The sequence below is a fragment of the Aquila chrysaetos genome, chromosome 17, assembly GCF_900496995.4.
Source record: "Aquila chrysaetos chrysaetos chromosome 17, bAquChr1.4, whole genome shotgun sequence".
NCBI lineage: Eukaryota > Metazoa > Chordata > Aves > Accipitriformes > Accipitridae > Aquila > Aquila chrysaetos.
In genome coordinates this window covers 18,633,677-18,660,352 of record NC_044020.1, presented here as the reverse complement: position 1 = coordinate 18,660,352, position 26,676 = coordinate 18,633,677, and the positions used below count along the sequence as shown (strand labels likewise).

The 26,676-nt window shown below is 42.8% G+C and overlaps 1 protein-coding gene across 12 annotated transcripts in view; it reads right to left on the bottom strand.

Annotated features, from left to right (window-relative positions):
• Positions 1–15,972: 15,972 nt before the first annotated feature.
• The window catches only part of SOX5 (SRY-box transcription factor 5), a 648,107-nt gene continuing 637,403 nt past the window's right edge, over positions 15,973–26,676 (bottom strand). For all 12 annotated transcript variants that reach the window (XM_030040646.2, XM_030040647.2, XM_030040640.2 and 9 more), the window contains 2 exons: positions 25,168–25,384; positions 15,973–21,793 (listed from right to left, as the gene is read on the bottom strand). In XM_030040646.2, the coding sequence (XP_029896506.1) occupies positions 21,490–21,793; positions 25,168–25,384 (521 nt within the window). In that variant the 3' untranslated portion in view covers positions 15,973–21,489. The remainder of the gene's footprint in view (positions 21,794–25,167; positions 25,385–26,676) is intronic.

Here is a 26,676-nt window from a genome sequence, read left to right as displayed (position 1 = left end):
GCCTACCTGCTGCCTAACCTGGGCCAGATCACTTAAAGCTCTGTGCTTCGTTTACCACACATGAAGACTGAGGCTTGGTCATGTCAGTACTGCTCTTGAACCCAATTTTTACACCGCGTGTGTTTATTTCTGCAGGCCGAGGAAACACAAGCTGGGTGTAAAATAAGATCTTTTTCATTTGGCTGTTAAATGAGGTCTTTTTGATGCACCTGTAATCTGCAATGGGAAGAAAAAGCTTGTCTGTCAGCCTTAGCCTACCTCAGATCTACTAAGTAACTCTTAAAATAAATGGTAGTAAACATGGGGTATGTATATGCTTATTTATATGCTGTGTTTACGAGAAGTTTTGAATTCCATCCCATTGTTTGTAAATATTCTATATAACTCATCTGTTTTTATGTATTAATTTGTATGTGTTCATTTATTTTTGGTAACAACCTGTTTTATGGAAATATTTTAATAAAAATCTGTGAACATGAGGAAAAGTAGAGCACAATACAGATGCACAAACAAACACTAGCTGCATGACTCTGAGGAAAAAAAAAAGTGTACATGGAATTCACACATCATCTAAATAGAGAAACGTATAAAATAGAAATGCAGAATGAACCGAGCGTGTAAATAAAGGCTAAACAGGACCATTGGCAGTCCTGCTTTCCTGCTCGTCTATCTGCCGTGCCACAGAAAGGAAGGCTGGGGAGCCAGCAAGATAGAGGCATGTGGGTATCCCGATGCTCCCGGGTAAATGCCTGCAGGATGCGGGCAGGACCACAAGCAGCTGAGTGCCAGATCTGGCCCAGCACCCAGAAATTTTGGAGGGCAGCACTGGGTGGAGGGAGGCTTCCCCAGGAGCCGTGGCAGAGGGGCGCGGAGGTGGTACCCTGGCAGCGCGCTACCCCAACGCGAGAGCATCGCTGCTGCGCCAGTGCCGCTCCAGCGTGCCTTGATTTATCGGTTTGGCTGGGTTTAATACGGCTGTCACAATATTTCCAGACTCACTGGGTGTCATGTGTCTTTATTAAAGTTTGCTGAGCATTCTGAGATCCTTTGACGAACTGTGCTAAATGCCAGGTGTTATTTTCACTTTTCCCCAGTCGTAGTTAATACAGTTGTCTGCCGTTTCGCTGATTGCTACAGTTACTGCAGATATAAAGACGTGCTAAGTAATAAGGCTATCAATCAACCGACGCATGGAAAAGCTCAAGGGTTGCTTCAAAAAGTACCAAAGACTGTTTTGGTTTTGCTGCAACTTAACCTGATGCACGAGGAGAGAGAGCAGGTAGGAGCCGGCTTCTCGTCGCGCCGCAAGCCAGCAGCGTGCGAAGCTCGCAGGGTGCGTGGCCAGTCGCAGGAGGGCTGTAGCCCACCGTGCAGTGTCCTGCCCTCAGCCTTGGACCTCAGGTTTGGATCAGGTCAGCTCCAACCAAGGCATTTAGTGGGACTCATGCCTCCTTTCTGCCTCTGCCCATCCCTCACACTCATGCGGGACCCCCCCATACGGCTCTTGGAAAGCCTTGAAGGATGAGGGAGGGCCATCTGACCCAAAAGCAGCATTTGCCCTTTTTTTTGTTCTTTTCAGCAGCGCAATGTGGAAATCCCACTCCGGATTTCCTCGAATGAAGCCCCATTGCCAAACCGTAAAGCTGGGTGCGACTTCTGAAGCGCTGACTCCTGCAGTTTCGACATCTCCCTTTCCCAGCACCAGCGTGACGGATGAGGCTCCACCTGGAGCTGAAGCGGTTACAGGGGGAAGATGCGAGTGACCTTGAAGTTTATAGTAAGGAGTGTTTTGGAACACAATGGTGAATTTTGTAATGAAATGCCAGAGCTGTTTACACTTCAGAGAGGATTTTTGACCAAGTTCCACATCCAAGGTTAATAATAACGTTTCGGGCGCAGGAGTCATGGAATAAGTAAAAAGTTGGCTCAGAAATTAATGATGAAGAATGGGAAAACAAAGAAAAGAAGTGATATGAGATGAATTATAACAGGAGGAACTGTAAACTAGACCAGAAACTAATGCATGAAGATACAGAAGATTGCAATCACATCAAGGCTAATAGATAAATATAATATGAGTCCTTCAGCATGCTTGTTTGACATTAGCCTGTGTCTGCCATGAAACACTGGAGGAAAAAAAAAAAAAAAAAAAAAAAAAGAAATGGAACAGTCAAGACTAAGGCTTTGGTCAGTATAAGTATATATCTGTTTAAAAAAAATTAATCTATTTGAACATTTGCCCAGAACTTAGAATGAACCCATCTGCAACATTTATGAGCTTCATGCAGTTAGGTAATATTTTTGTTTTGTGTTTTGAATTCCTGGATGATAATAGAGGTGATAAATGAAGTGGTCTACATCACTTGTGAAGAGGGTTGCTCTGGCTGCTGGCATTAAATGGAGCAGAGCTGGAGGAGAAGAGGGATTGCCCAGCCGCTGTGGCAGGGCTCAAGTGGTGCAGGGTCACATCTCTTTTTCCCCAGATGGCATGCAATGCCAGGTCAGCTGAGTGTTTCTGCCTCCACTGAAACCACCAGCTGTGGGCACCTACACACCTCTCCACATCTGGCCATTGGTGTCCCTCTTGCTGTGTTTCAGGTTCCCTTGGAAAGTGGAGTTAAAGCTCTTCTGTTCTGAAGTGCTGAGATAACGCAGTACCAGCGGACATGAAAGTACTTTAGGTGAACAGAGAAGTGGGGTGTGCCCACAAACTCGTGTGTGAGTACAGATACACACACACACACGCAGAGACATGTGAAGCCCTTTGCTATGCCGGAATGGAGACTCCCTCTCAAAGTACATTCGGATGATGATACTGGTGACACTGTAAGCTTATCCAAAAGATTAGCATTTTTTCACCTACTCCTGCAGTTCCCTGTGGTGGTGGTTTTTTAATGAGTGCAAGTTTTCCCCTGCAAAGAGCTGCTCAGCCTTGAGTTGAAACCTGTACGTGCTGGCTGCTGACGCAAGGTCACGGGCTGGCTCAGGGGAAGAGGCTGTGCTGACTGGGAACAGGAAAGGCAGAGCCTCTTGTGCAACTGTCCCAGTTCAGTAACGTGAACCCCGCTCTTTTTAGAAGTCCTTAGTAAGAGTAGTAAGCTACAACTTGGAGGAGGTGATCATCCAAATAACCCAGGCGTTGTGAAAAATTATTTTTAAAAAAAGCTAGCATTGAAAGGTAGAATAGGCAGATGGCTGAAAACAGAGGTTTTGCTTCTTTTTCCCGATTTTCTCCCCCATCCCACGGGGTGGGGGGGAAGTGAGTGAGCGGCTGCGTGGTGCTTAGTTGCTGGCTGGGGTTAAACCACGACAGAGCCCCATTTAAACATTAACTAAAACACTAAGAATTTGGAAAAAAAATGTAACTAAGAATTTAAAAGGCTTTGTTTATCATCACATGGCAAGCATTTCTTGCCTATCTGGTCCTAGACTTGCTATGTCTTTTTATTAATGAGCTTCAATCTCTGCAGGTGAAGACATATGTTCTGTGGTAGCTCTCTGTCTGTAAGTATATTGGTCCAATTCAATGTGGTATTGGAAACTCAGACAACAACAATCATGAAGGCATGAAATGGTTAAAAGAATAAAAGCAAATGATGCTTTCCCACAGGATGCTCAGGCCAGACAAACTGAGCCACTCCTGTGTGTTACTGAGTCACGGTAAGTTCTGGAGCAACGTGATTTTTTTGCAATGAAAAACCCTGTAAAGAAAGATGTTTCTTTTTAATGCAGAAATAACCTTTTGGAAGGTATCTGTTGGAAGGGCAGAATCTGAGACGCAGGGAATTGTACGTTTCAAATCTACATACTTTTTTTTCCTTTTTTTTTTTTTTCTTTTTCCCCCAGAAGAATGCCTTACAATGCACAGTTACCTTTCAGCCAGCTTTCACTTGGGAAGGAAAATAATGTGGCCTGCAGCACGTATCACTTACAGCAGGGTTAATCAGGAGTTACTCCACTGCCGCTAGTACTTATGGTGGTGTAAATCCCACGTAAGTGAGGCCAGAGTGATTTCAGAGTAACAAAGAATGCGACAACAGCAGCTTTCAACCGGTGCCTACTGGTGGCCCCTACCACATGGGTTTTCAGGAATCAAAGCCCAGTGTGTTTGAACCCGTGTCAACTCAGACTGTAAAATAAAGCAGGCTTTCTAGTCTGTTTCTCAGCATGATAATGCTACTACAGTATTACTCTAAGGTCTTCTGAGTAGCTGCATTTAATAATGCTTTACAGTAAGGTTCCATTTATAAACACTTCATTATTAATAAAGCATGGCAATTTGTAGCATGCATAAAAATTATTTATATTCATGTGCTAACCAAGCCCATAGATTTAATAATATTGACGTCTTATAACACGCGTTGTAACAGCTTGTCACAGCATCATCTGTTAAGCATTTCTTACTAATGCATTTCATACCATGCCTTATAATAATTTGTTAAAGGATGCAGCTGCATCTATTAAGCCTTTCATAAATATGAATAGCACATTTTCTAAAATGGCACCATATATTAAATTATTACTGGATAGTCTAACTGGAAACAGAATTTCTCTTTCTCGCTTTCCCTCTTTCCTTATTTCTTTTTCCTTTCCTTTCCTTTCCTTTTCTCCCACTGTGTCCCTGCCCCCCCCCCCCCCCCCCCCCCCCCCCCCCAGCCCAGTCTGTCTGTCTGTCTCTTTCTTAATTCAGCTAAAATCCCAGCTTTCTCCTTATGTGTGGTGGGGAGCTGCTTCAGCTCCGTGGGGTTTCCTGGTCTGGTGTACTGTGTAATTTGGGCAGCTCAGTTTGAAGGCAGCTTGGGGGGCCACTTCAAAAACCAGTGAAGTCCACGGAGGTGCCGTACCCCCCGGGCCCAACGAGGGAGCCAGCTGCGAGAGGGGGAGATGAACAACACCGAGTTTCTCGCAGGTGTGGGCTCCTGGCCTGCTCCTGAGCTAGGAAGCGAACGAACAAAATTGGTATCAGCAGTGCCTTTTTGCTTCTCGGGCACCACCAGTGTTTAGCCACAGAATAATTTCTTTTCACGCAGAAAATAAGAATGGAATTAAAAATGAATGTAATAATAACTCATCTTGTCGTCATGAAGGCCCAAATCCAAAGGATTTGTTTGTGAATTTTGTCGGCAACAGAGGGCCTTGTGCCTCCCTGGGACGCAAGAGGCGGCAAGAAGACAGTGTGCGTGCCAGAGCAGGACCTCGTGTGGCTGCTTGGCATAGCTAGGTTTACGAAAATACTTGTTTGCTTGCAGAGGTGAGCGGCATTACAGAAGCTGCGAGCACAGGTTAGGTGTCAAATCTCAGGTCTGCCGTGAGACCCACACGTGTTCCTGGGATCTGCCAGCCACCTTGCTCCTAAGTTTGGCACTGCGGTCCTTCAGTGATTCTGTCCTCACCCGTCACAAAATTATGTTCCCTGATGGCTCTTGCGCAGAGACTTCCCCACAAGTGGCAGCTCCTTACCCCAGCTCTGACTTTGGTCCGTTGCCTTTTGTTCCTGATGAAACATTGTTGAATGCTGCTATACAGCACTTGCCTATATTACTGTACACACGTATACAAAATGCCAGGTTACGCTTTGCAGCAGTTCACTTGTGCACTTTATTCCTGTTCAGGTAATATGTCTTTACTTTTTTTTTCCCTTCTTCTGTGATATAATCTAAAAATGTGGCACCCTGCAATGTTATTAGAGATTAAATTCTTAATTATGAATTTCCTTGCTTTTGTGAGTTTGCCTCAGATCCTTAACATTTTTAATGTAATTTTTATGTGAATTTCCATGCTATTTTAATTCATTAGTCATGGGCTATCATTTTTCGATGTAATTACTGTAATTTCATCAAGTGACATAATTACAGTAAATACTTTGAGTAATTACTATTCATATGGAAAAAGATATCTGGAGGTGTAATAATGTCATATAATAAAATATTTATGATGTGTAAAGACAAATTATGATGACATATTTACATCACGTAACGGCATGACAGCGTTCCATATTTACCTTGGGTGAGGATAATGACATAAAAATAACTTTCAGTGACATCATCTGTTGGTAACGATTACAAAGAGTTGTGCAGCATCCAGGTACAGCGAATTCAGTAACTCTTGCCTTTTAAAAATAAATAATCTTCCCTCAACTCCAGAAATGCCACAAAAAAACCCAGTGGGTTGATGTATTGCCAGTTGAGGTCAAAGGAAGGATTTATGCCGACACTGACATCAGATGGCACTGTGCTGGGCAGGGAGATTTTTCTGTAGAGGAGCAACTGTCTGCCACTTTTAGCAACTCCAGGTGTAAGGGAGACATTTTGAGAGAAAAGAAGAAAACTTGCATGAAATACAGTGGAGAAAGTGTTCAGACAGCATGAGGAGTGTGTATAGATATTTATTTGTGGGTGTGCATGAGATGGCTGATACGTAGCGATGTTTAGAAGCACGATGAAGCTTGCAAGGCCAAGCCTTCTGCAGTTAGGAAATGCCAAGTTTTATCGATAACGGTTCAATGTAACATTTCATCCACAACCTCTGTTGAGTGTGGGCAGGATGACATCTCATTTCACTGCAGTAGCCCTGCCTTGCTCAGGGGCTGCTCTGGCTGAGCAGGAGCCACGTAGTGAAGGAGCTGCTTTTCCGTGAGATCTCTGCCTCCCGTATTGGAGAGTGTGGTCATGGTGGAGTATAAGCAGCAAAGACTTTCAGTGGGTGAAAAATAAAGAAATTGATGTCTGAATTCTCTACCTACCTGGGCTATTCTTGACAAAAGAGTCACAATTTGCCACTGGTTGTATAGTCCCCATTTTCTGAATCTGGGGCTTAATCTGCCTGGTGGAAAGGCTCAGTGCTTGGGGTAGCAACTGAAGGGCAAAGAAACCAGGCTGGCACTCCTAAACTGCTTTAACCAACAGACAGGTTCAGGGCTCATCCACTTACGTGCTTAAAATTAGTGAAGTTATTTGACCTTAAATTCACTATGCCTTTGCTGTTCATCAACAAAACGATGCTTATCCTACCCTCTGACCTTCCAGAGATCTGATGAAGACAACAAACAGTTGAGAAGAACGCAAATAATGTAGCGGTGTGTGCCAAAGGGAGTTAAGACAGCTGCCTTTGCGGCAGGGCTCGCACAGCGGGCCACGGCAGAGGCCGGGAGACACGGTCGGAGCCGTGAGCTTCAAGGGAAATGCTGGCTCTGGGTCTGCGTTGAAGTCAGTATATCTTGTGCTCTGCGTTAAGCCAGGGCCCCCGGAATGAAAAAGGCAAATAATCATGTAGTTGGAGACAAGAGCATAAAGCGTATGCCCGAGGAGGCCTACTTAAGTTTGCACAGATAGTCCCATTTTTGAAACTTTGCTTCTGTCAGTGTAGGACTGTTCTCACAGTAGCAGGTGCATACAGCATACCTAATGTGCATACAGCACAGTGATATTTTAGTTTACAATGGCTTGTTCTATGCGTATGCAGTACTACTCTGCATGTGCTACAGTTGTACTTTTCCTCCCGTTTACGTGACGGTTGCACAGGAGATGGCTCCTGACACAAGTTACTACAACAACATATAGGCCACCTCATGTAACATCCTGCTTATACTTTGGTCCAGGGCTTGTGAGCAGCCCACACAACCATTTTATGTTGGGGAAAAAGTATCATGGAGGCTGAAGGCATACTAATAAAAGAACCATTTATTGATTTGTCGTAAACTACAGCAGTATTCATTTTCCTCTGTGGGTTACAGATGGCTCTCCTTGCTCTGTTTGGGGGGTGGTATCTTAGTGGGACCTTACTGTAAAGCAATACCTTTTCATCTAAATCTGGAAGAAACACCATAAAATTGGTGTGTTATCCTTTTTGCATCTGTGAATCCTAATAAAGTCACCTAGGACAAAAAAAAAGGGGGGGGGGGGGGGGAATGCGGTTTTGGGAGCAGAGGGAATCAGTTTAAAATAACACCAATGTTGCGCTGTAGATATTTGGGATTTGCCATATGTTAGCATCAGGTGTCAGCAGTGTCATTCCCTTTCAGAGAAGAGAAGCATAGGACCTGGATGCTAAGGTCAAAACCAAAAAAATGTCCACCTTCTTAAAAAAAAAAAAAAGTCTGAGGATCTGATAGACTTTTAGAGTCTGATAGATGCTGTCTTTCTGTGGCTTTAGTTCGATAACTCTCAATGCCATCATTATGACATACAGCAAATACCTCATGTCACTTAAATATAAGTATACATGTCATACATACACACATGTTATCATAAATACATGTCATTTGTGTTTGTATACATTAACAAAACCAGACCCTTATTATTTCTGGAGAATGAACCACTGCTTGATTTACAAACTTGCAGAGGTTTTGAAAGGTGTTAATAAACTTCAGTGTGCTGTAGACAATGTTAAATTGCTTGCCAAAGCCCCAGGCTAAGTTGGTCTTGTAAAGCTTAAAACAGATCCTTGGAACTTGCAGACAAATCCAAAGACCAAAAAAAAAGAGAAAAAGAAAAAAATTAGAAATCAGATGCTCAAGAGAGAATATTCTTGCCAGTAACATGACAGAATCAAGTTAATTCAAAGTGATTCAAACAAGAAAGATGATTTTTTATTTTTTTTAGGATATTGCTGGCCAGTTCTGCATCCTGAATCTGATTGACATATGATACTACTAGGCTGAATGAAGACATTTTGCACATGTTTTTGCTTTAAAGAGCAATTGCTAGGGGTAACACTGGTTAGTTACAATGTGGAGACATGCCAAACTATTCTGAATGAGAGTGGATTGCTGGCTATCTTGTGCTTCAAGGTTTGTAGGGCTGGGTGGGTAATTAAGCATTCCTGACATCACCGTGTGGTCACATAAACTCAGAGGGCTGGAGAAAATAATGGGGAAGCTCAGGTTCCTACTGGGTGTACCGTCCAGTTCTGTAAATGGGGATTTCCACTATAAGAAGTTGAATGAACTCCACAGTAGACTTTATGGGAATATCTTTGACTGTTATTGAAATTTCACCACAAAAATTAACGGTTTGACATAATTTTTTGACAGGGCTTTCTGGACTTCTTTTTTTCTAATACCCATCTCTTTTCAGTGCAGCCTTTAAATCTATTCACAGCTTTGCCACAGAGATTTATTATTTTTTTTAACAATCTATAGCTTTCAGAATATAGTTTCCATATTTGTAGGTTTTGGAAAGATTTTTCTGAATGAAAGCTCTTCTGCCCCACAAGGTGTTGATGCATTATTGAGAGCAACAGCAAATTAGCTCATTAATTCTTAACGGCAGTCTGAGCCTGCAGAGGCAAGCTTGGGTGGGAAAGTCCTTAAATCTCTGTCAGCATTTAAGCTCTTTTTTTTTGTTTGCTTGGTTTTCAGCCACCATAGTTGATCCTCCTGTTAGAGCGCCTGTTCACACTTTTGAGTAGCTTCAGTTTTCCTTAGCCTGTATATTTTGCATCAGATAGTTCAGCAACAAAATGCTTCCCAAGTTCTGTTTAAAAAGAACATAAATCAAAACCAAGACAATTTCCAGCCTATTAGCACATATGACATGTTCCTTCCCAATCGAGAAGAAAGAAGAATTTGAGTTTCTGAACCAGCCACTTTCCTGAGGATTACATAGCATTAGCACAGCAAAGGAGTGAGAGAAAAGCACACAACTAAACCAGCTGGCTTGAACTTCACCTGGCAAAACCGCTAATATCTGAGACTGGTTAATCTAAGTTTCCAGCATTCAGAATGGAAATTTTCTAGTCCACTCGCTGGCCTTTTCCAGCCACTGATTATACCTTATATTGGACAACTCAAGCTCTGTCTGAGTTATGAATCCGTGATTTCAGCAATGGGTCTTCAGCTTTATGCCATTTAGTTCCACACTACTTGTATTTGAACACTGTGCATTCGTGCGTGTTAGTGCTTCCTCTATTTTTTGTCACACAGGGTAAATTGAGAGATTCCCCCCATGCGGCTGAGATCCGGCTGTGGCCCAACATCTCCAAGGGATGATTTGCATCAGCGTACACGATGTGTCAAAGCATCATGCCTTAATCTGGTGAGCACAGTGACAGGGCTCGTGATGTGACAAGGCAGATCAGTCGATGCTGTAGATGCCTTGCCAGCAGTAGGTAACAGGGGTAACAAATGTGGAGTGGTGAAGAAAAAACAGTGCACGGAGAAATGGAGATACCCCTCCACCATCCCAATAATGATGACTTGTGCCCACAGGGTAGGCATTGCCAAGAGGCTTGGAAATTCTCAGCAGCAGACAGTGCCCACCAGGCCATTAACACTTATTTCTAGTCTTTTCCAAATTGCGGTTTGTTAACTAGCAACTAGAACTTAAAGTAAAAAAAAGTCTAAACATCTATAACTGAAATAAGTCAGCGCTCTGTTTCAATAAACTTAAATGTGGCATTGCGGGATTTTTTTTTGTATTGTCTTTCGTGAAGGCATTTGCTTCCAGATTGTATTAACAAAATATGTTGTTTGACAGATATCATCTCAGCAGACAGGTTGCCTAATCTGTTTTATTGACAAATTGACTTATTATTTGATCAACTTGAATACAGTCTTCAAGATATATTTCTATTATAAAAAAGTAGATGGAACAGAGAATAATGTGTTTAGTCCATCATCCTCTTTCAGCTGTCATTTAAACACTGGTGTGTCTGTAAGAAAAGAAAAGAAAAGTTATACAGTTGTTTTGATCATGCTGTCAGAATTGTCTTTATTGTCTGTGGGGGAATTGCCTATGTAATTTCTTCTTCCTTGATACGATAATATATTGACCTCCCTCATTCACTCAGAAGAAAGCAGGTTACGATGGCTCTACCCACCACCTACATGAAGTTTCATATTCTATCAGAAGAGAAACAAAGCACCTCCAGGAGCCAGAATCACTTATACTTCACTTCCCCTGTGTTCTTTTTCAATGGGACCTGGAAACAAAGTGAAGTTAAAAGGGTTTCCTCACCAAAGTCAGAAATGCTGTAAAAAAAAACAAAAATAAATTTCCATATGTTACAGTCTTTTCACTGGGGGGTGGGGGGGTGGGGGGGCTCATTTTGTTTATTTTTAAGTAGTTGTACTTGAAAAGTTTCAAAGATATAAAGAATATAAAAAAATTAAAATTTGGATTTGGTTAAGAAGGTAAACATGACAGCTTTAATATTGCTCTTCAGCTGATTGTTTTGGGAACCTTGCTTGTGTCCTCACCTTTTCTGCCTGGTTTTGATGGGAGAAATCCCACTCACCCCTGCCCTGTGGGGTTCCGATGCACCCCAAGTTAGTGCATGGGTGCTGCCACAGGCACCAAATGAAGGATAAGATCAGACAAGATTTAAATTTGGACCGACAGAAAAATCTGCTATCTTTAGTTGTTTGCTTTTAAAACTTAACGTCAGAAAGAAATTAATACTTGGGACCAAGGCAGTCATTGAAAAATTCCTTCCATTTAGTCCATTTGCGATTGTCCACTGCAATTTGTCCATTTGGAATTGTGCTCACAGTAGGTGGAGAAGCTCTACTGGAGGGTAATAAAAAAGGCCATGTTTTGTGTATTTTGAATACCTCTGGATTCAAAATAATGACCCATGATGAAATTCTTACCCCTTTTAAATCAAATGGAATAGACTTTTCACTGGGAGAGCAAATAATGCTTAAACTGAATTTTAAAAAATTTAGGTAGTCAATACAAGGTACAATTATTTTCTTCGTCTTCTTGTTTAATTCACTGGGTAAGTACGTCCTTAGAGGGAAGTTGTACATGCTTTTGAGCCACAAAGTGAGGATTTTTGATAAAAAGAAGCCCCAAATTCAAACAGTTATGTATGCAGTCTGGGAGCTCTAGGAGTGAGAGCAAAATTAGGCCTTGAGCTGTACCGCCCTGGCCTTGGTTTAGCAAAGAACAGATCTGACTAGTGGAAACCTGGCTACAGAAAAAAACCCAAACCACCCACAATTTGCCCATCTTTGGGTCCCCCCCCTTCGTGTTTTTTTAAACCTCAGACATTTAATGCCATGCTTGCCTGAGAGCTTTTCCCTGTAGCTAATAATACTTTGCAGTGCTGTAGTGCCTTTAATCCAAAGATCTCAACGTGCTTTGCAGGCATTAATGAATTAAGCCTCATAACACCCCTTTGAAGTAGGTATTATTATAGCAGTCTTAGAGATGGGCTGAGTAATTTTCCTGAAGTTGTAGAGCAAGTCTCTGACAGAGTCAGGAATAGCCTGCCGAAGTCCTGCGTCTCAGCCGCTTCTCTAACCACCATGCCATTCTCCCAGACTAAGTCTCTTAAATCATTTTAATTTTAAATAATTACTTTGATTTACTTACTGTATTTAAGTCATATCTCTGTTAAATACAAGGGGAGGCATTGATTTATCCTTGGTGGGTTAGGCATTCACTGTCTGTGAAAGTTGCGCTGATAACGTGAAGTTAAACCGACACAAATCCCTGTGTGGGGATGCTCTTGCGGGGGATAGGAGGGGCTTTTCAGGGCTTAGTTTGAGCCCCTGTCTTCACGCACACACACTCAGTACTGTACAGCTACATCAGTGCGGCTGACACCCACCCTAGTCGCCGGTGCACCAGCGCAGCTGACTGAAATCACCAATGGCATTTTCTACGTGCAATAATTTGCACTGTAAATGGTCCTTCATACGTGTATATATGCGAGCAGTTTACATTATCTGTGATAGACCAGTCCTCCTTCCTGACATTGGTAACTAAGGCTAAAGATACAGTCAGGACTTAAATCAAGTCTAACTTATCTCAAAAAGCCTTTCAAACTGCAGCTTGAATAGCCACACAGGGCTGGCAGAGTTTTAACTAAACCTTACATTTGTGCTTTTAATTATATTTTCAATTACGTATGTCCCATTCTAGTGCCATGAAGACCCAGCTCTACAGAAAGGCTTCCTGCTTGAAGTATTTTGGATTTTTGTGGAGGGGTGTATTTTGGTGTGACGTTAACCTCTTCCTAATTGACTTGGCCTCCACAGGGGCAGGGGCAAGCCTGATTTGGCCAAAATATCTTTCCGCGCTGTCTCTGGCAGCAATTTTAGAAGCATCCAAAAAGGTAAATTGGTATAAGCCTGCAAATAATAACCAAACCCATAACCAATAAATTCGTAATCTCATGCCAAGCAGTTTGCTTTGATTAGGTTACGCGCCAGGAATGACCATTCCTTGGTACTGCTGTCACGTGCCGTCAGCTGTACGGTGCCGGTGTAGCTGGGCGTACGGCGCTCTGAGCCACGTCTGGTCTGAGATGGAGGAGGACTCCGGCTGAGCGCGGGGTGCTCTCCCCGCTCGCCCAGCCCCGGGCTCCGGCTGTGCCCCGACGAGGCTGCTCCGCCAGCAGGAAAAACAACCCCAGCAACCACCACGTAAAACCCCCAAACCAATAAGCACTGGCTAATCCCTCGAAGTGGTGGATACAGATAGTCAGCTCCCAGTGAGAGGATTTTGGAGTAGCCATGCCAGATGTGGCACAGAGCGAGCACGGGTGAACAGGGGTGGGGGGGGTGTGCACAGCACCCAGCCTGCGGTGAGTGGGAACCCGCAACCCGGCTGAACCGCGCCGTAAGACCGAGAGTGTAATAATGTCTGCAAAGTTCACGCGACTAGAGGCTGGAGAGCAACTGTTACAAAAACGATACCAGGGAACCTGTGGGATGTCTTTTGCATTAGCTTTCAGATCGAATTTACTTACGGGAGAAAAACCCGCACCAAAACCCCGCAGTGTCTGCTAACTGCTAGCCTTGCAAATCCAGCCCGGAACGGGGAAGGGCGGCTGCCGCCCCTCTGCCTCGCGTAGCCACATTAGCAGGAAGGTTTTGCAGGTGGGGTGTAGCTGGTGCTCACAGAGCTGCCGAGGCTGCCGGCCTTTCTGAACTAGGCCAACAATGCTGCGGTACCATTTTCTTTTTCCTGTTCTCATTGTTAGCTTGCAAGCAACCTCTCATTTCAGTGCATGGCCATCAGTGCTACTGTAACACCAACAGATGCAAGCACAAGCATCCCGGGGACTGAAATTAGCTGCTACGACTATCTCGAGCCCACCGGTCTCAGGCACTAGATTACTTTGATAAGTATGTTGAGAAGACTTTCTGTACCTTTTCAGTGTACGCTTTCCACTGGTTGGCCCCACAGACACTGCCTGTTCTTCTCCCACATTGCTTTTCTACAGTATTGCTGAATATTTATTAACTGAAAGCTTATTGACAAGCTCCCGTGCACTCTTTCTCGCTGATGCTGAAGTCACAGCACTGCGCTTCCTCGTGAGGCACATACGCTTTCCATAACCTTTCATGGCTTCTGTGGGGGGTCTTTTCACTTTCCTACACACATATAGCTCTGTATGTTACTTTCTTGGTAGGAATGCGCTAATTGTCACACGTCTTTCTTTTTTAAATAGATTAATGTCATAATTATCCTCATTTTCTTCCTTCCTGCTACAGGCAATTGCTGGAATGCTTTAGCATTTTTTGAAAAAAAAAAAAAAAAAAAAAAAAAGAAAAAAAACCCCTCTGCAACTTGTCTAGGGAAAGAATTGTTACCACTCCCAAGTCTAGGCCATAATATCACTTCAGCACTCTAAGAACCTTTTTTTTACTTCAGCTGCACACTTTGGGTTTAACTGGTCTTCATGGCTGTTTTCGCAAAGCTCAGCCTTGTCCACTCATATTGCAATTTAGATACATCTTCAGCTTAGCTTTTCTCACGTTCTCCTAGACATTTTTTTCCCCACTGCCCTAGGGAACATTGTTGCTCCCGTTAGGTGCCACACACACAAAAAAAGAAGAAATCTTATGTCCCTCCATCTCAGCGCAGGGCGGTGAGAAGGCCTACACGTGCAGTGATGCTTCAGGGCCAGGTGGGCAGCGTGTGCCACGCCGGCAAAGGCACAAGCCAGCGGGGCTTTGGCAGTGGTATTCCTTGTTTTAGGGTCGTATTTGTTAAAAGGGCAAAGAAGCAAAACGAAGGTGTCGGGCACACTGAATACAAACTACACCGTAATTTGACAGCCACGCCGCCCGGCATGGTCATGTTCGCTCCTCTGGCTCCCTTCATCACATGTTGATGACAGTAACGGATAAAGGGATTTTTAAGGGGTTAAAGGATGCTGACGTTTATCAGCCCGAGCGTCACATTGTATGGTTCTGCTCAGGTTCATTTCCACTTCCACCGGACGGGTGCTATATAGGTGCTATGGGCTGTAGCAGGATGCTGCCCCATTAGACCTCTGGTTTGCTGGCGGGGTGTTTCAGGTGCCACCCTGCTCCCAGGAAGAGCACAGAGGACAACTTGGCAAGCAAGAGAAGCGCGGGCAGGCTCGTAGGACCTCCACCAGCTACCTCCTGCTTTCCCAAATATTGCCTTTTCCCTTTAGGAAATCTGGAACCATAGAATGGCATCTGTCAAGCCATAGGCACTTGAGAGTAAGCACCCATCAGAATAACTTACTGTCAAAACCAGGTACAAATTCATTTCATCCCACTTCGTGCCATATGCTGCTGTCAAAACTTCATGAACTGTTTAGGCAGCATGTTGGGACATTTTGACTAACTACGAGCAGAGCTATTTTTTTCATAGCTTTGTGTCATTGGCATTTATAATTGGGTATTTCCCTGAATTTGCTCTGGTCTCCGAACAGATAAGCCTGCAGAAGGTGAACATAACCTGGGAAGGTGGGCACAGCCCAAACCTCTGGACTCAGCCATCCCCATTTACGAGGTGCCCCAACTCTGAACTGGAAATTCCACTGTACTACATTGTTCAGGAACCAACTTTTTCAGTGCTAATATTTTAAAGATGGGGTGATTTTTTTTCCTGTGATTTGATGAAAACCTTGAATTTTGGAGCAGACTGGTAAGCTGAATCTAAATCTCATTTTCTGCTCCTTGAGCCCAGCTGTTTTGTTCTCCTGACAAGAAAATTAACTAGCACACCCTTCGCTAGAATAAGTGGGAAACAGACCACAGGATAGGTAAAGAACACATTTGCTGTTTTATTGGTGCCTTGCAGGGCAATAATACTGAAAAAGGGGAATGCAAAAGAAACGAAACAAAAAAAACCAAAAACCAAAACCAAAAACCCAGGATGGTGGCAACCCACATTGTATTTTTTTTAAAGAGTACATCAACTCCTGGTTTTTTTTATTTATTGTGGCATGAATGATAACATAAAACCAAAACATGAAAATATACAACTTATATTACACTATGTGTTATGAACAAAATATAAATCTATAACTCTATGTTATATTTACATAATTATTTCTTTTATTAAATTTCAAGTGAGATGGTAGGTTGCACATACTTTGTTTTAAGCTCCAGGCATTTGATTGTCTCTATTTCTTTTCTATTTTCATTTCACTTGTAAAATCCAAAACGTTAGAAGGAGTAAGAGCTTTAGAGCCAATGGAGCTATATAAATACTGTTTCAGCAAACCAGTGACAAAAACACTGGGGAGTAGAGAAATCAGTCAGTAGAAAAAACGAACTTGACATGTTCTTCAATCTGGGAAACTGACAAGTTAAGATAAAAGTTGAAAAAATGTAAATATAAACCAAGCTAAACAGCCAGCCCATGCCCTGTGAATTGAGGATACACTTGAATCCACATCTAGTGAATTACACACAGTTCTTTGCAAAATTGAAGTATGATTCTATAGAGAAGTGGGCAGACAAAAATACTTCCTATCCGATACATCATGCCCTTAAAATGTACGAGATATCATATAGTTGCCATTCATTCTAGCAGATGAATTCTTGCTAAGTAAGGTCTACGTTTCCACGGAGTATAATTATTTTTGATGTTACGAACGTGATGTCAGAGGCTTCTTCGGGGACAATAACAGCTCATCTCTTTGGATTAAAAAGAAAAAGCTCTGAAAATGTGCTGTAAAAAGGTTAAAGACAATTTACTTTCTAAAAAATGATTTAATTAAAGAGAGAGTCTACTGCAGTAACCAAATCTTTGAAATAATGTCTTCGAAGAAAGAATTTCTTCCATATGCATTCGTAATAAGAGGATTTGGTTACAAAACTAATTAAATGCTATAATAATAGCTAGTGTTCTTTTCTGGGGGCCTGATTAATATAGCGGAACGGTTAAATAAAGATGTTAAATGCACTTAAAAATCCTATTTTACTAATATAAGGCATGAATAAATTGAAAAAGGATATACTCTGTGTTATTTAATTGAGCTTAGAAGCAAGTGCCTCAGTTTTTTTTCGTCTTTCTTTTCCCCTTTTCCCCACTGCTGGTGGTGTTCTTCTGTAAGCTTGCGAGACGCATGGCGTAAGCGGCTCCCCCCGTTTAGGAGGAGGTGGCCTGTACGCTCCCCCGGCAGATCCCCAAGACCTTCCTCACTTGCCAGGTTCCCAGGGAAGAGGGAACGAAGCCCGCCTCGGCATTAGGGCTTCGATGCGCTTTTAGGTTAATATGATCCTAATCTCTTCTAACCTGGTTTTTCTACACGCTCCAGGGCACAGAACCCAGGAAAAAAAAGAAACAAGACAAGAAGATCTTTTTATAAATATACGTTTTGCTTTGTTTTGCTTTTTTCTAAGAAATTAGAGAGGGAAAAACAGGGCCTCGTTTTCAAATCTGGTCTTCTACTGCCAAAGGATATACGGGTGCTCATCCTTGGACCCAACAAAACGTTAGCACAGGCGTTAAGTATTTTGCCGGTTTGGGACCCCAGAGCCTTTTTTTTTTTTTTTTTTCCTTTTTTTTTTGCCTTTTTTAACATTGCTGCATCTGTTTCAACATCTAAATGCAGGACGTGGATAGTCTGCTGAAGCTACCCATTCGAAAAGCCTGACGGAACGAACCCCAGGCTCTATCTAGCGCAGTCTCTCAGAGGGAAATGTGTATGGTACCAAAATCAGCGTTCATCCGAGCCCTAGCCCAGGCCAAGGCAGCGAGCAAGGCAGAGCGCTCCCGGAGAAGGGCTCTGTCGCGCCGTCCATTGCCGAGAGCAGAGCTCGGTCCTGCAGCCCCGGCACAGGCGCTCCTCCGGCGCCGGACCGACCCTGCCCACGGAGACGGGGCTACTACTACCTCCAGGAGCGTCGCCTGCAGCGCAGCCCATAGTTCGGGGCTGAAATTCGGACCCGCTGAAGCCAAAGGGCCTTTTTCCCATTGACCTCCCCGCGGCCGGCTTTCCAGCCCACACGTCTAAGACTTGCTCCAATCACGCCTGCCGCAGTGGCACCTACCTGGAGCTAAAACAAAGTATACTGGTAGCCCGAAGTGACACAATTAAACCAGAGAGTCTCTATAACGCGGTGGAAATCAAGCATCCAGCAAATGTGAGGTGAACCCACAAGAGTCAGAAGTAATTTGTTCACAAAGACAGGGAACAAATTTAAAAGTTAAAAAAAAAAAAGAACAAATATCTGTTTTCACATTGTACATAATAATGATATAAAAACAATTGTCTATTTTTTTTTTCCTTCTTATCCAAACAGAGTGCTTAAAAAAATTGGCTCTAGATGACTGGTGTAATTAAATAACTAAAATGAGTGATGAGAGAGCAGAAGTTAATTAAGATTGAAAACAACACTCCCATTAATTCACTCCATCATAATAAACATCAGAAGTTGACATGGCTGGGGCCAAAATTAAAATAAAAGAAAGAGGAATGGTGTGAGCAGAAGAAGAAGCGATTTGTTTTCATATGTATATATATATATTTATATATATATAAAAAGGCAAGGTGGGGAGGGGTATCCATTTTAAATAGCCTAACAGCTTCATTTGCTGCACTGCCAAATTAGAACAGAATAAAATAAAGTTAAAAGGGGTGGGGGGGGGATAAAATAAATTATACATAATTTACTAATCTGGGAACAGCTGACCATTATTATTATTATTATAATTACCATTACAACACTAGCAAGAAGAGGCAGTTCAACTGAAAAAAAAAAAAAAAAACCAACACAGTCATAAAATACAAACAAAAAGAACCCTCTCTGACATGGAGGATATGATCAGCTACTCCAAGCATAACTTCAGAGCAAATCTTCTGAGAGAGAGAAAATAGAAAAGAATTTTTTGAGGCAGAGGTGGAAATCAAAAAAGGGAAAACAGGAGAAAAATAAAACAGATGTTGCAGGGTAAAACTATCGCACGTCCAAACCACTCGTCGGAGTATTGTCCTAAGTCTTCAATGGCATTTGCTTGTTTGCTTTGCACAAGGTCTGCAGAGGTCAAGTTACACTTCAAGTGGGATTTCAAGAGGCAAAGACAGACCCCCCCCATCCTCCTCCCAGTCTCTCCTCCTCCCTGCCCCTTTCATCCCACTCCTGGACTTAAATGGCTGATTGCACCAAGGGCTAAATTTGCCTGATTAAGGGACCACTGCAAAATCAATGTTGCCGAGTACTGAAGACCATGGTTCTGGTGAATGCTTGCGCTGGGATCTCACAGGCATTAAGATGCACGGGGCTGTTCTTCCAAGTTAAAAGTGATAATGATAGCAATGAGTCTCTCTATCTAGGAGTAGGAATTTACCAGGGAGCGACATGAATATAAAGCTGGCATCCTCAGTTAGAAAACCGACTCAGAGGAAGGCTTTTGCCTCAGTACGATCCGAAGACTTTCCTTCCCTGGCCAGAGAGGAGCTCCTGGGCAGCCGCTGTTTGAAATTACAGGTAGCCTTTTTGGTTGGTTGGCTGGTTTAGAACTGATGCTTCTGTCTTGCTACACGAACCTGGGTCCTCTCCTTCTACAGGAAGATCAGAGCGAGGAGATGAAAAAAGACTCTCTGATCCACTTGTATTTACACTCTTTTTTTCTGAAATAAAGTGTAACATTCAGTTACCTTACTGGAAATACAAGAGGCTAACGCTTGTGTAAATCCACCCTCCTCACCTGGCTGCTGTTGCCCAAGGAAGGCAAAACTGCCCAAGCAACATATCTAAGGGCTCTAGAACGCCGAAAATATTTTAGCCCAGGAGAACAATTTGTCACTTGTAAGAGGCAGCAGCTAGGGAAACTCGGCACCGCAAAGGTTTGGGTTCTTACATGCCCACTTTGAATATGGAAATCTCTTCATAGCTATTAGTCTTCCTTCCTACACAAACATCTCACTGATAAAAAAGGATTTCTGCAAGTGCGAAGGAGAAAAAAAAAGTCAGTTTAAAAAAAATCACCTTTTGAATCAGAGATCAGTACTCAGCCACCCTGAAGGTACGAGTTCATCCAAACTGGACATCATGGTAACCTAATTACGGTCAGCGAGGAGGTAACACTTCCAGTTGCCCTGTCCTGTGCAGAACAAATCACATTTTGGACAAGCCTTTTTTATGTTGTATACGCTGCCACTTGAAGTGTAAATTAAAAGCAAAGGCTCCTTACAGACCAAGTCATTTGGAGGGTGTGGGACTTCATTCTGGAACATGCTTTTTGCTCGCAATAGTCCAATATTATTCTTATTAGTACCATAAACACGCACACATGAAAATCCAAGACCATAAAATATTTTTTCTCTAAATTTCTTATGTCTCTCTCTCTCTCTCTCTCTCTTTTTTCACCTGAGAACGGCACCTACAGTTTCCTTTAAAAAGCAAAAGCAAAACCAAAAATATATGTCTAATCTCACCAGCTGCTGGTATATCAGGTTCTTCAAGGGATTGTCTAAGATACAACACTGTCCTAACTTAAGACAGAGCAGGAAGCAAAAGAAAAGCAAAAGAAAAACAAAACAAGAAGAGACCAACCAAAAAAAAGCAAATTGGACTAGTTCAGCGCATTAGTACAAATTTGGCACTTGCTCAAAGACTCAGTATGGTGTGCAACTGATGAAGAGAAGTCCTCTCTTGAAAGGAAATAATTGCTTGTTGGGGTTAACAGAAACAGACTCCCCACTTCCTTCCTTGCCAGCCACGCGCACAGGCACGCACGCACACACACACACACTTCTGACCCAGATTTGCCAGGGAGGAGGAGGAGGAGGAGGAGACAGGGGGGTAAAAGGAATTTTATCTTTTTTCTTTCCTGTCAGGTGCATTACCAAAAAAAAAAAAATTATTTCTCTTTAAACTGTAGCACAAAACAACAAAACACATTCACAAGCCACTTGTTGGCACTGTGTACCTGAGTGAGAATTTCTAGAACATTGTAGAACAAACAGCCATAAAGTTTATTTGAAAAAAAAAATAATAATAATAAAAGGTTGACGGGTAAGACTTCAGTGCTTGGGTATAGCAGCTGAATTACTGGCATTATTTTACCCATAGCTTATATCATTCTGTTGTTGTTGTCGTCGTTGTCTTTGCTTCCTTTCTTCTGAGCCTTTTTTCTTCTGATGCAGGCTGATGTCTATTAGTCAGCTGATGTCCCAACTAGTTAAGACTAACAGTTAAAGTAACAGTCAGTGTATGAGAAAGTTAATGTGCTTGGCCACTGGCAAGGATAAACCAGATGGGGCTTTATTTATTTTTTCTTTTCTCCTTGAAGTCCTGTAGGTCACGAGATATTTGGACCCTGATCAGTTGGCTTGCCCCGCAATGTGATTTTCACTGTCACTGCCATAGTCCGCATCGGGGTCATCCTCTTCCTCATCGTACTCATCGTAGATTTCTCCATTGACGTCGTCGGTCTGCATCTCTTCCTTGATATGAGGCTCCTCACCTTTGATGCCATAAGTGCTCTGGATGACGGGCATCCCGGGCTCCGGGCTGCTGGACACGCTCGAGTGCTCGGAGGGCAGATGTGGGGAAGGCATTCCTGCCATGGCAATGGCTCCTGGGTAAACTACGCCCGCGGTGGCAATGGGAATCTGTGCTTGTTGCCTGCCATGGAGAAAAAGTAAAAGGATGTTTGAATACTGGAAGGGAGGGCAACTACAACAGCGCTTTTCAAGCCCATAGCATATGCTCTTGGGCATGCAGAGGAAGCTCCTGGATGGCCCATGCAAGACAACCCTTCTATCAATATTCCAGACTCACCAACTGATGCTTTTGAAATGAACATCAAGCCCAAAACAACTTCACTGATAAGAAAGCCCAATCTCTGTAAACGTCTCTAGCTGTACCTGAACTACACAGCTTCAGCTTGCCTGCTTGTGATGCAAACTTCTTTACTGGGTAAACTGGGCGTTCCATGAGCTGCCAGCAAAAAATAAACATCCTTTCAATTGTGATCCAACTTAAAAAAACACGTATTTTGAAGTCCTTCCCTTAAATAATCCAAGTTGCTGGCAGGAGTAGATATAAAAGTAACACATTGCCAGCAGGCGAGATGCGGCGAGGGCTAGGTAGTTTGCACAGGGATGGGGAGGTGCTGTAGGAAAGTACCAGTGGATGAAGAGAAAGCAAGGCAGGTCTCCCCAAAGAGGTAATGTTTACTCCACATTCACTCAGAGACCTGGCCATTACCAGGGAGAGGAACAGTGGGCTTTCTGGGGCCAAGACGGCTTTATAGGATGATCACTAAGGGCCTCCCACTGGAAGGTGATCGTTTCCACAGTGAGCAGCACTTGTGAAAAGCAGAACCTTTGAAAGAAGGTGGATAAATTCGGGAAAAGGCAGACTTAAAATGGAAGCACGCATTATTTAAAAATAAATAAAAAGCAAGCAAGCAACATGAGCATTTGAGAAAATCCTCTACAGGATGCCTTTATACGGCGCCTAAGCCTTGGAAACCTGTCTGCAGTAATGAAAGAAGAATTATTCCAGGCCATAGAAATTCCCTTTGCATCAAGAACACTAGCTGTGTTAGACCAGTGTTTGTTTCCCTGAGAAGCTTCAGGGTCCCAACAAGCCTAGAGGTTTAAAATTCATGCTCCTTTTGTTTCCTTGCTGCATGAAGTAATTCCATTGCAGTAATACTCTTCAGTACATGCTGCACATTGTAATATCATCAGCGGTGTGTCCATCTGCACTGAAAAGCCTTGCCACAGGAGACAGGGGAGAGTCTCTTGAGATGAACATTCTTAATTAAGAATGAAACCCTCCCCTGTTCCCCTGCCTGCCTGTGCCCTGGCTGTACAGTAAGCCTTGCACAGTACAGTGATCCTGAAAGACTTTCCTCTGCCAAACAGCTTTACATTTGTTTGGAATTGCTTGCTGCATTTTCAGCTACTTCCTGCCTGCCATTCGAGCGAGGCCGCCCTCCGCACAGTCCTATTTCCGTGTTTCTGAAACAAGTAGAAGTTGTCTCAGCTGAAGATATAGCTCTTAAAGTAGGGAGCGGATCTAATTTGCATTTTATTCTTAATTCAATAGGAAGGCTTTTGTTTTCTGGAGTCAGCATTTCTGTAACAAGATTCAGCACACTTAAATTGCTTTTAATATTTAACAATAGGAACACTTTGCACTTAAATGGTGCTTTTCAGAGTGCTTTTCAAATATTAAATAATTTAAGAATAGTATTTTTCCACTTCTATAGGATGTCCACTCCAGAGGACCTCAAAGCAGTCCTCAGATACTAATGTATAAGGGCTCTCAGCAGTCCAGTGAGGTGAGCTTGCCACACTACCATTAAAGATGAGGACGCTGAGACAGGGAGGCATTAAGTCCAAGAGTTGCAGAAATGCCCAATCCTTCCCACTGCAATGCCTTCGGACTGGCTTTCAGCATGTCCCAGCAGCTGGCATAGCCACAGCTCCTGTAAACCCAATCACTTATTTTGGTGCCCAGGCAGGAGCTGGACTGGTGCTTGGAAGTTTAGCCCTAAATGACCTGTACTGGGTGATGCAGCAGATGGGGAACTAAAACCAGGAATGCAATTGTAGTGCTGTGATTGCCAGCATCAAACACTGACCCCATTGCAGTCATCGGCCGCTTTGTCAGTAAATCTTCTATAAAGATTTCACCCCGGGGTTCTGTGCTCTAATGCCCCAGTGCAAATTATCTCCAGAAATGTCTTGATTTCAATGTCAGCCTTGTTTGGAGAGCTAAATAATATGCAGAATGTTACAAGGTTAATTTTTTTTCCCATGATGAAGCATGCATGTTAACCAGATAAACAGTCTTTTGGGGGCTCTGTTGCCACCTATTCTTTTTCCAGAAGGCCCCCCTCCTCTTTTTTTAATCTCTTGATGCCAAATGTTGGCTGACTTCCCTGTGTTTGTTTCAGTGCTTACCATTGGGATCACTGGACCTGCCAGCACCACAGGGTTAAGCAGCTCAAATTTCTCTGCTGAGCAGCTTATTATAACAATGCACACTGTAGCTGTTTAAAACACAGTCTGATGACACTTAACAGTCGCTGGACAGATATTCTCTCCTTTATTGCTACTTCTAGCTGTTAACTAGAGAGATGTGCAACTAAGTTAATGTTAAAATGATTCCAAATTCAGATGAAACAGAATAAAAATCCCACTATTTCTGAGGGTCATTCTTGTTGCTGGCTTTCCTGTTTTTAAGACCACTGTGCAGCTTCTAATTTTCTGGAGTGAACACAAAAATATTGCAGAATATTTGATTACTTCCGATTCTTTTGATCTGCTGCAACCAAAACCAAGGAGCCTTTGCAGAAGGAAAATACATGCTAGTTTTCTAGGCAGTTTTTAATCTAATCGTATCAAGCTGATCTACTAGCTGTTTATCAGCACCAGTCTTCTTGAAATTAATGCTCAACACAAAGCATTTAGCTTACTGTACTGGAAGACACTCCTTAGCATGACAAATGCCGTCACGATGGACAACGCAGACAACTTCACTCCTGACATGAATTAACTGAGCCAAGTCCATATTCCAGCTCAAGTTCAGTATGTTCAGCAGTCCTTTTGCAGACCACTTGCTGCAGATCATACTGAATGCAAACTTGTATTTTTGGCTTTTGGATCAAGAGGCACTACCATAGATTCATTCAGATATACCCTCTGAGGCCTCATAATACAGTTATACTTATAAGGTTTTATTAGAAGACTTAGGTCTCATTGGAAAATCTTCAGCTTTTTTTTTTTTTCTTTTGCATGATCAGAGTGGACATGTGACAGCTGGCCGAAGCTGTAAGATGAGTATATAGCAGAGCCAACAAAAAAATCCCTAACTGCCTAACTTCCTCCTGGAACACACTGTTTTAAAGTATAAGCTTCATATTCTGTTAGCAATATATAATGTTCTGGCCAATAAAATGTAACATTTACCACACTGAATTAAGAATTCTCCCTGAAAAATTTTTTTGCTGAAATGAGCAGTAGTTTTTAAAGGTCCCATACCCAACGTTAAAATACTGCCTCATCTCTTGGCGTCTGTTGCGCATGATAGCCTTGTACTCGCCAATGCGTAATTTTTTGCCATCTACAAGGCAAGTACGCTTCGGCCTCGGCTTGTATTTGTAGTCTGGGTATTTCTCCAGGTGCTGTTTGCTAAGTCGGGCCTGCTCCTCATAGTATGGCTGCTTCTCTAGGTTTGTCATAGCTTTCCAGCGAGATCCTGTCACAAAAAAAAGAAGAATGAGAAATGAGATTCTACTCATCCACAAACACTGAAAGGCAGAGAAACAAGTAGGTCACCCAGAACAAGATACCTACGGTCATATCGCTTTGGGCTGGGAATCTGTCAGAGCTTCTAGACAGGGGTCAGGTCTTGTTTGTATTTGACTGGTAAACCTCTTGCGTATGGCCAAGAGGCAGAGAGAGATGATACTGGAAGTTTTGACTCAGTATTTTACTGAAACTTATCTACATTATAATGTCTTTCAGGTGCGAAGTAAACCCGCCATCCTGACGATGAGCCAATCCTTGAGAGTTTGTTGTAGAAAACAAGGCAGTGTATTTTAGTGGAATGGCCAAAGGCCCCTTAGATACACAGAGTCTGCTCTGCTACATCCCCCTGCTTTCCTTTGGCCATCGGCCTGTTCTCACCTCCCGTTCTAAAGGAGGCACCACTCCCATGTGCTGTGATCTAGTTGCTGTGCTCCACCACGGCTGGATCAAGGCATAAACTCTGGATATGCACGTGTCTACAGCTTAGTCTTTCATGACAAATATCCTTTCTTTCTAGCATCCAGGTTTGTGAGAAGCAGAATATGAACTGATCGTAAACGCTATGCTGCTGGATACACGAGCCTGCAAAGACCCTGAAGCAGTGCCTCTAAAAGCTATAAACTATCCCATATGTCTCAGTGGGGTTTTAACTCCAAGACCAAGTCCTGGTGAACACTGCCAGCTCCAACTTAAAGAATTTAGTATCTGTCATGAAGGGAAGAGCACTGGGATACTGGCACACCTCTCCATGGAGCCACACTATGGCTTCACTGCTGGCAGTCTTGTTTCTGACACTCTGCCTATGTTAGCGTGGATACTTGAGCTAGGGAAATAATAGACACTTTACAATTGTTTTCAAATATCTCCTGAAATTTATAAACTAGTATTTCTTAAAGGACATAATATGGGAGCAGAAAGTAAAATTTCTTGCATTAGTTATCCTATTTTATTTTTCCACGAACTACCGAAGTGCTTCAGGGTACGATACATTTCAAATAACAGGAATGGTCCAAGCTGTGAAACATGTGGCCTAGAAGGAAAACTTTATTGGAAAATAGTCAATTTTCCCATTGGAAAAAAAGTTTGAATAGTTTCTCAATTTAGTGGGTTCATAATGTCATATGTCATACTCGACTTCCTCTTGTTCTTCATTTTTTATGGTTACTCATACGGTACTTAGCTCACACTATTACTCAGGCTGGTCTTACCTCACTGTGCCCCTAAGACTCGCAATATAGA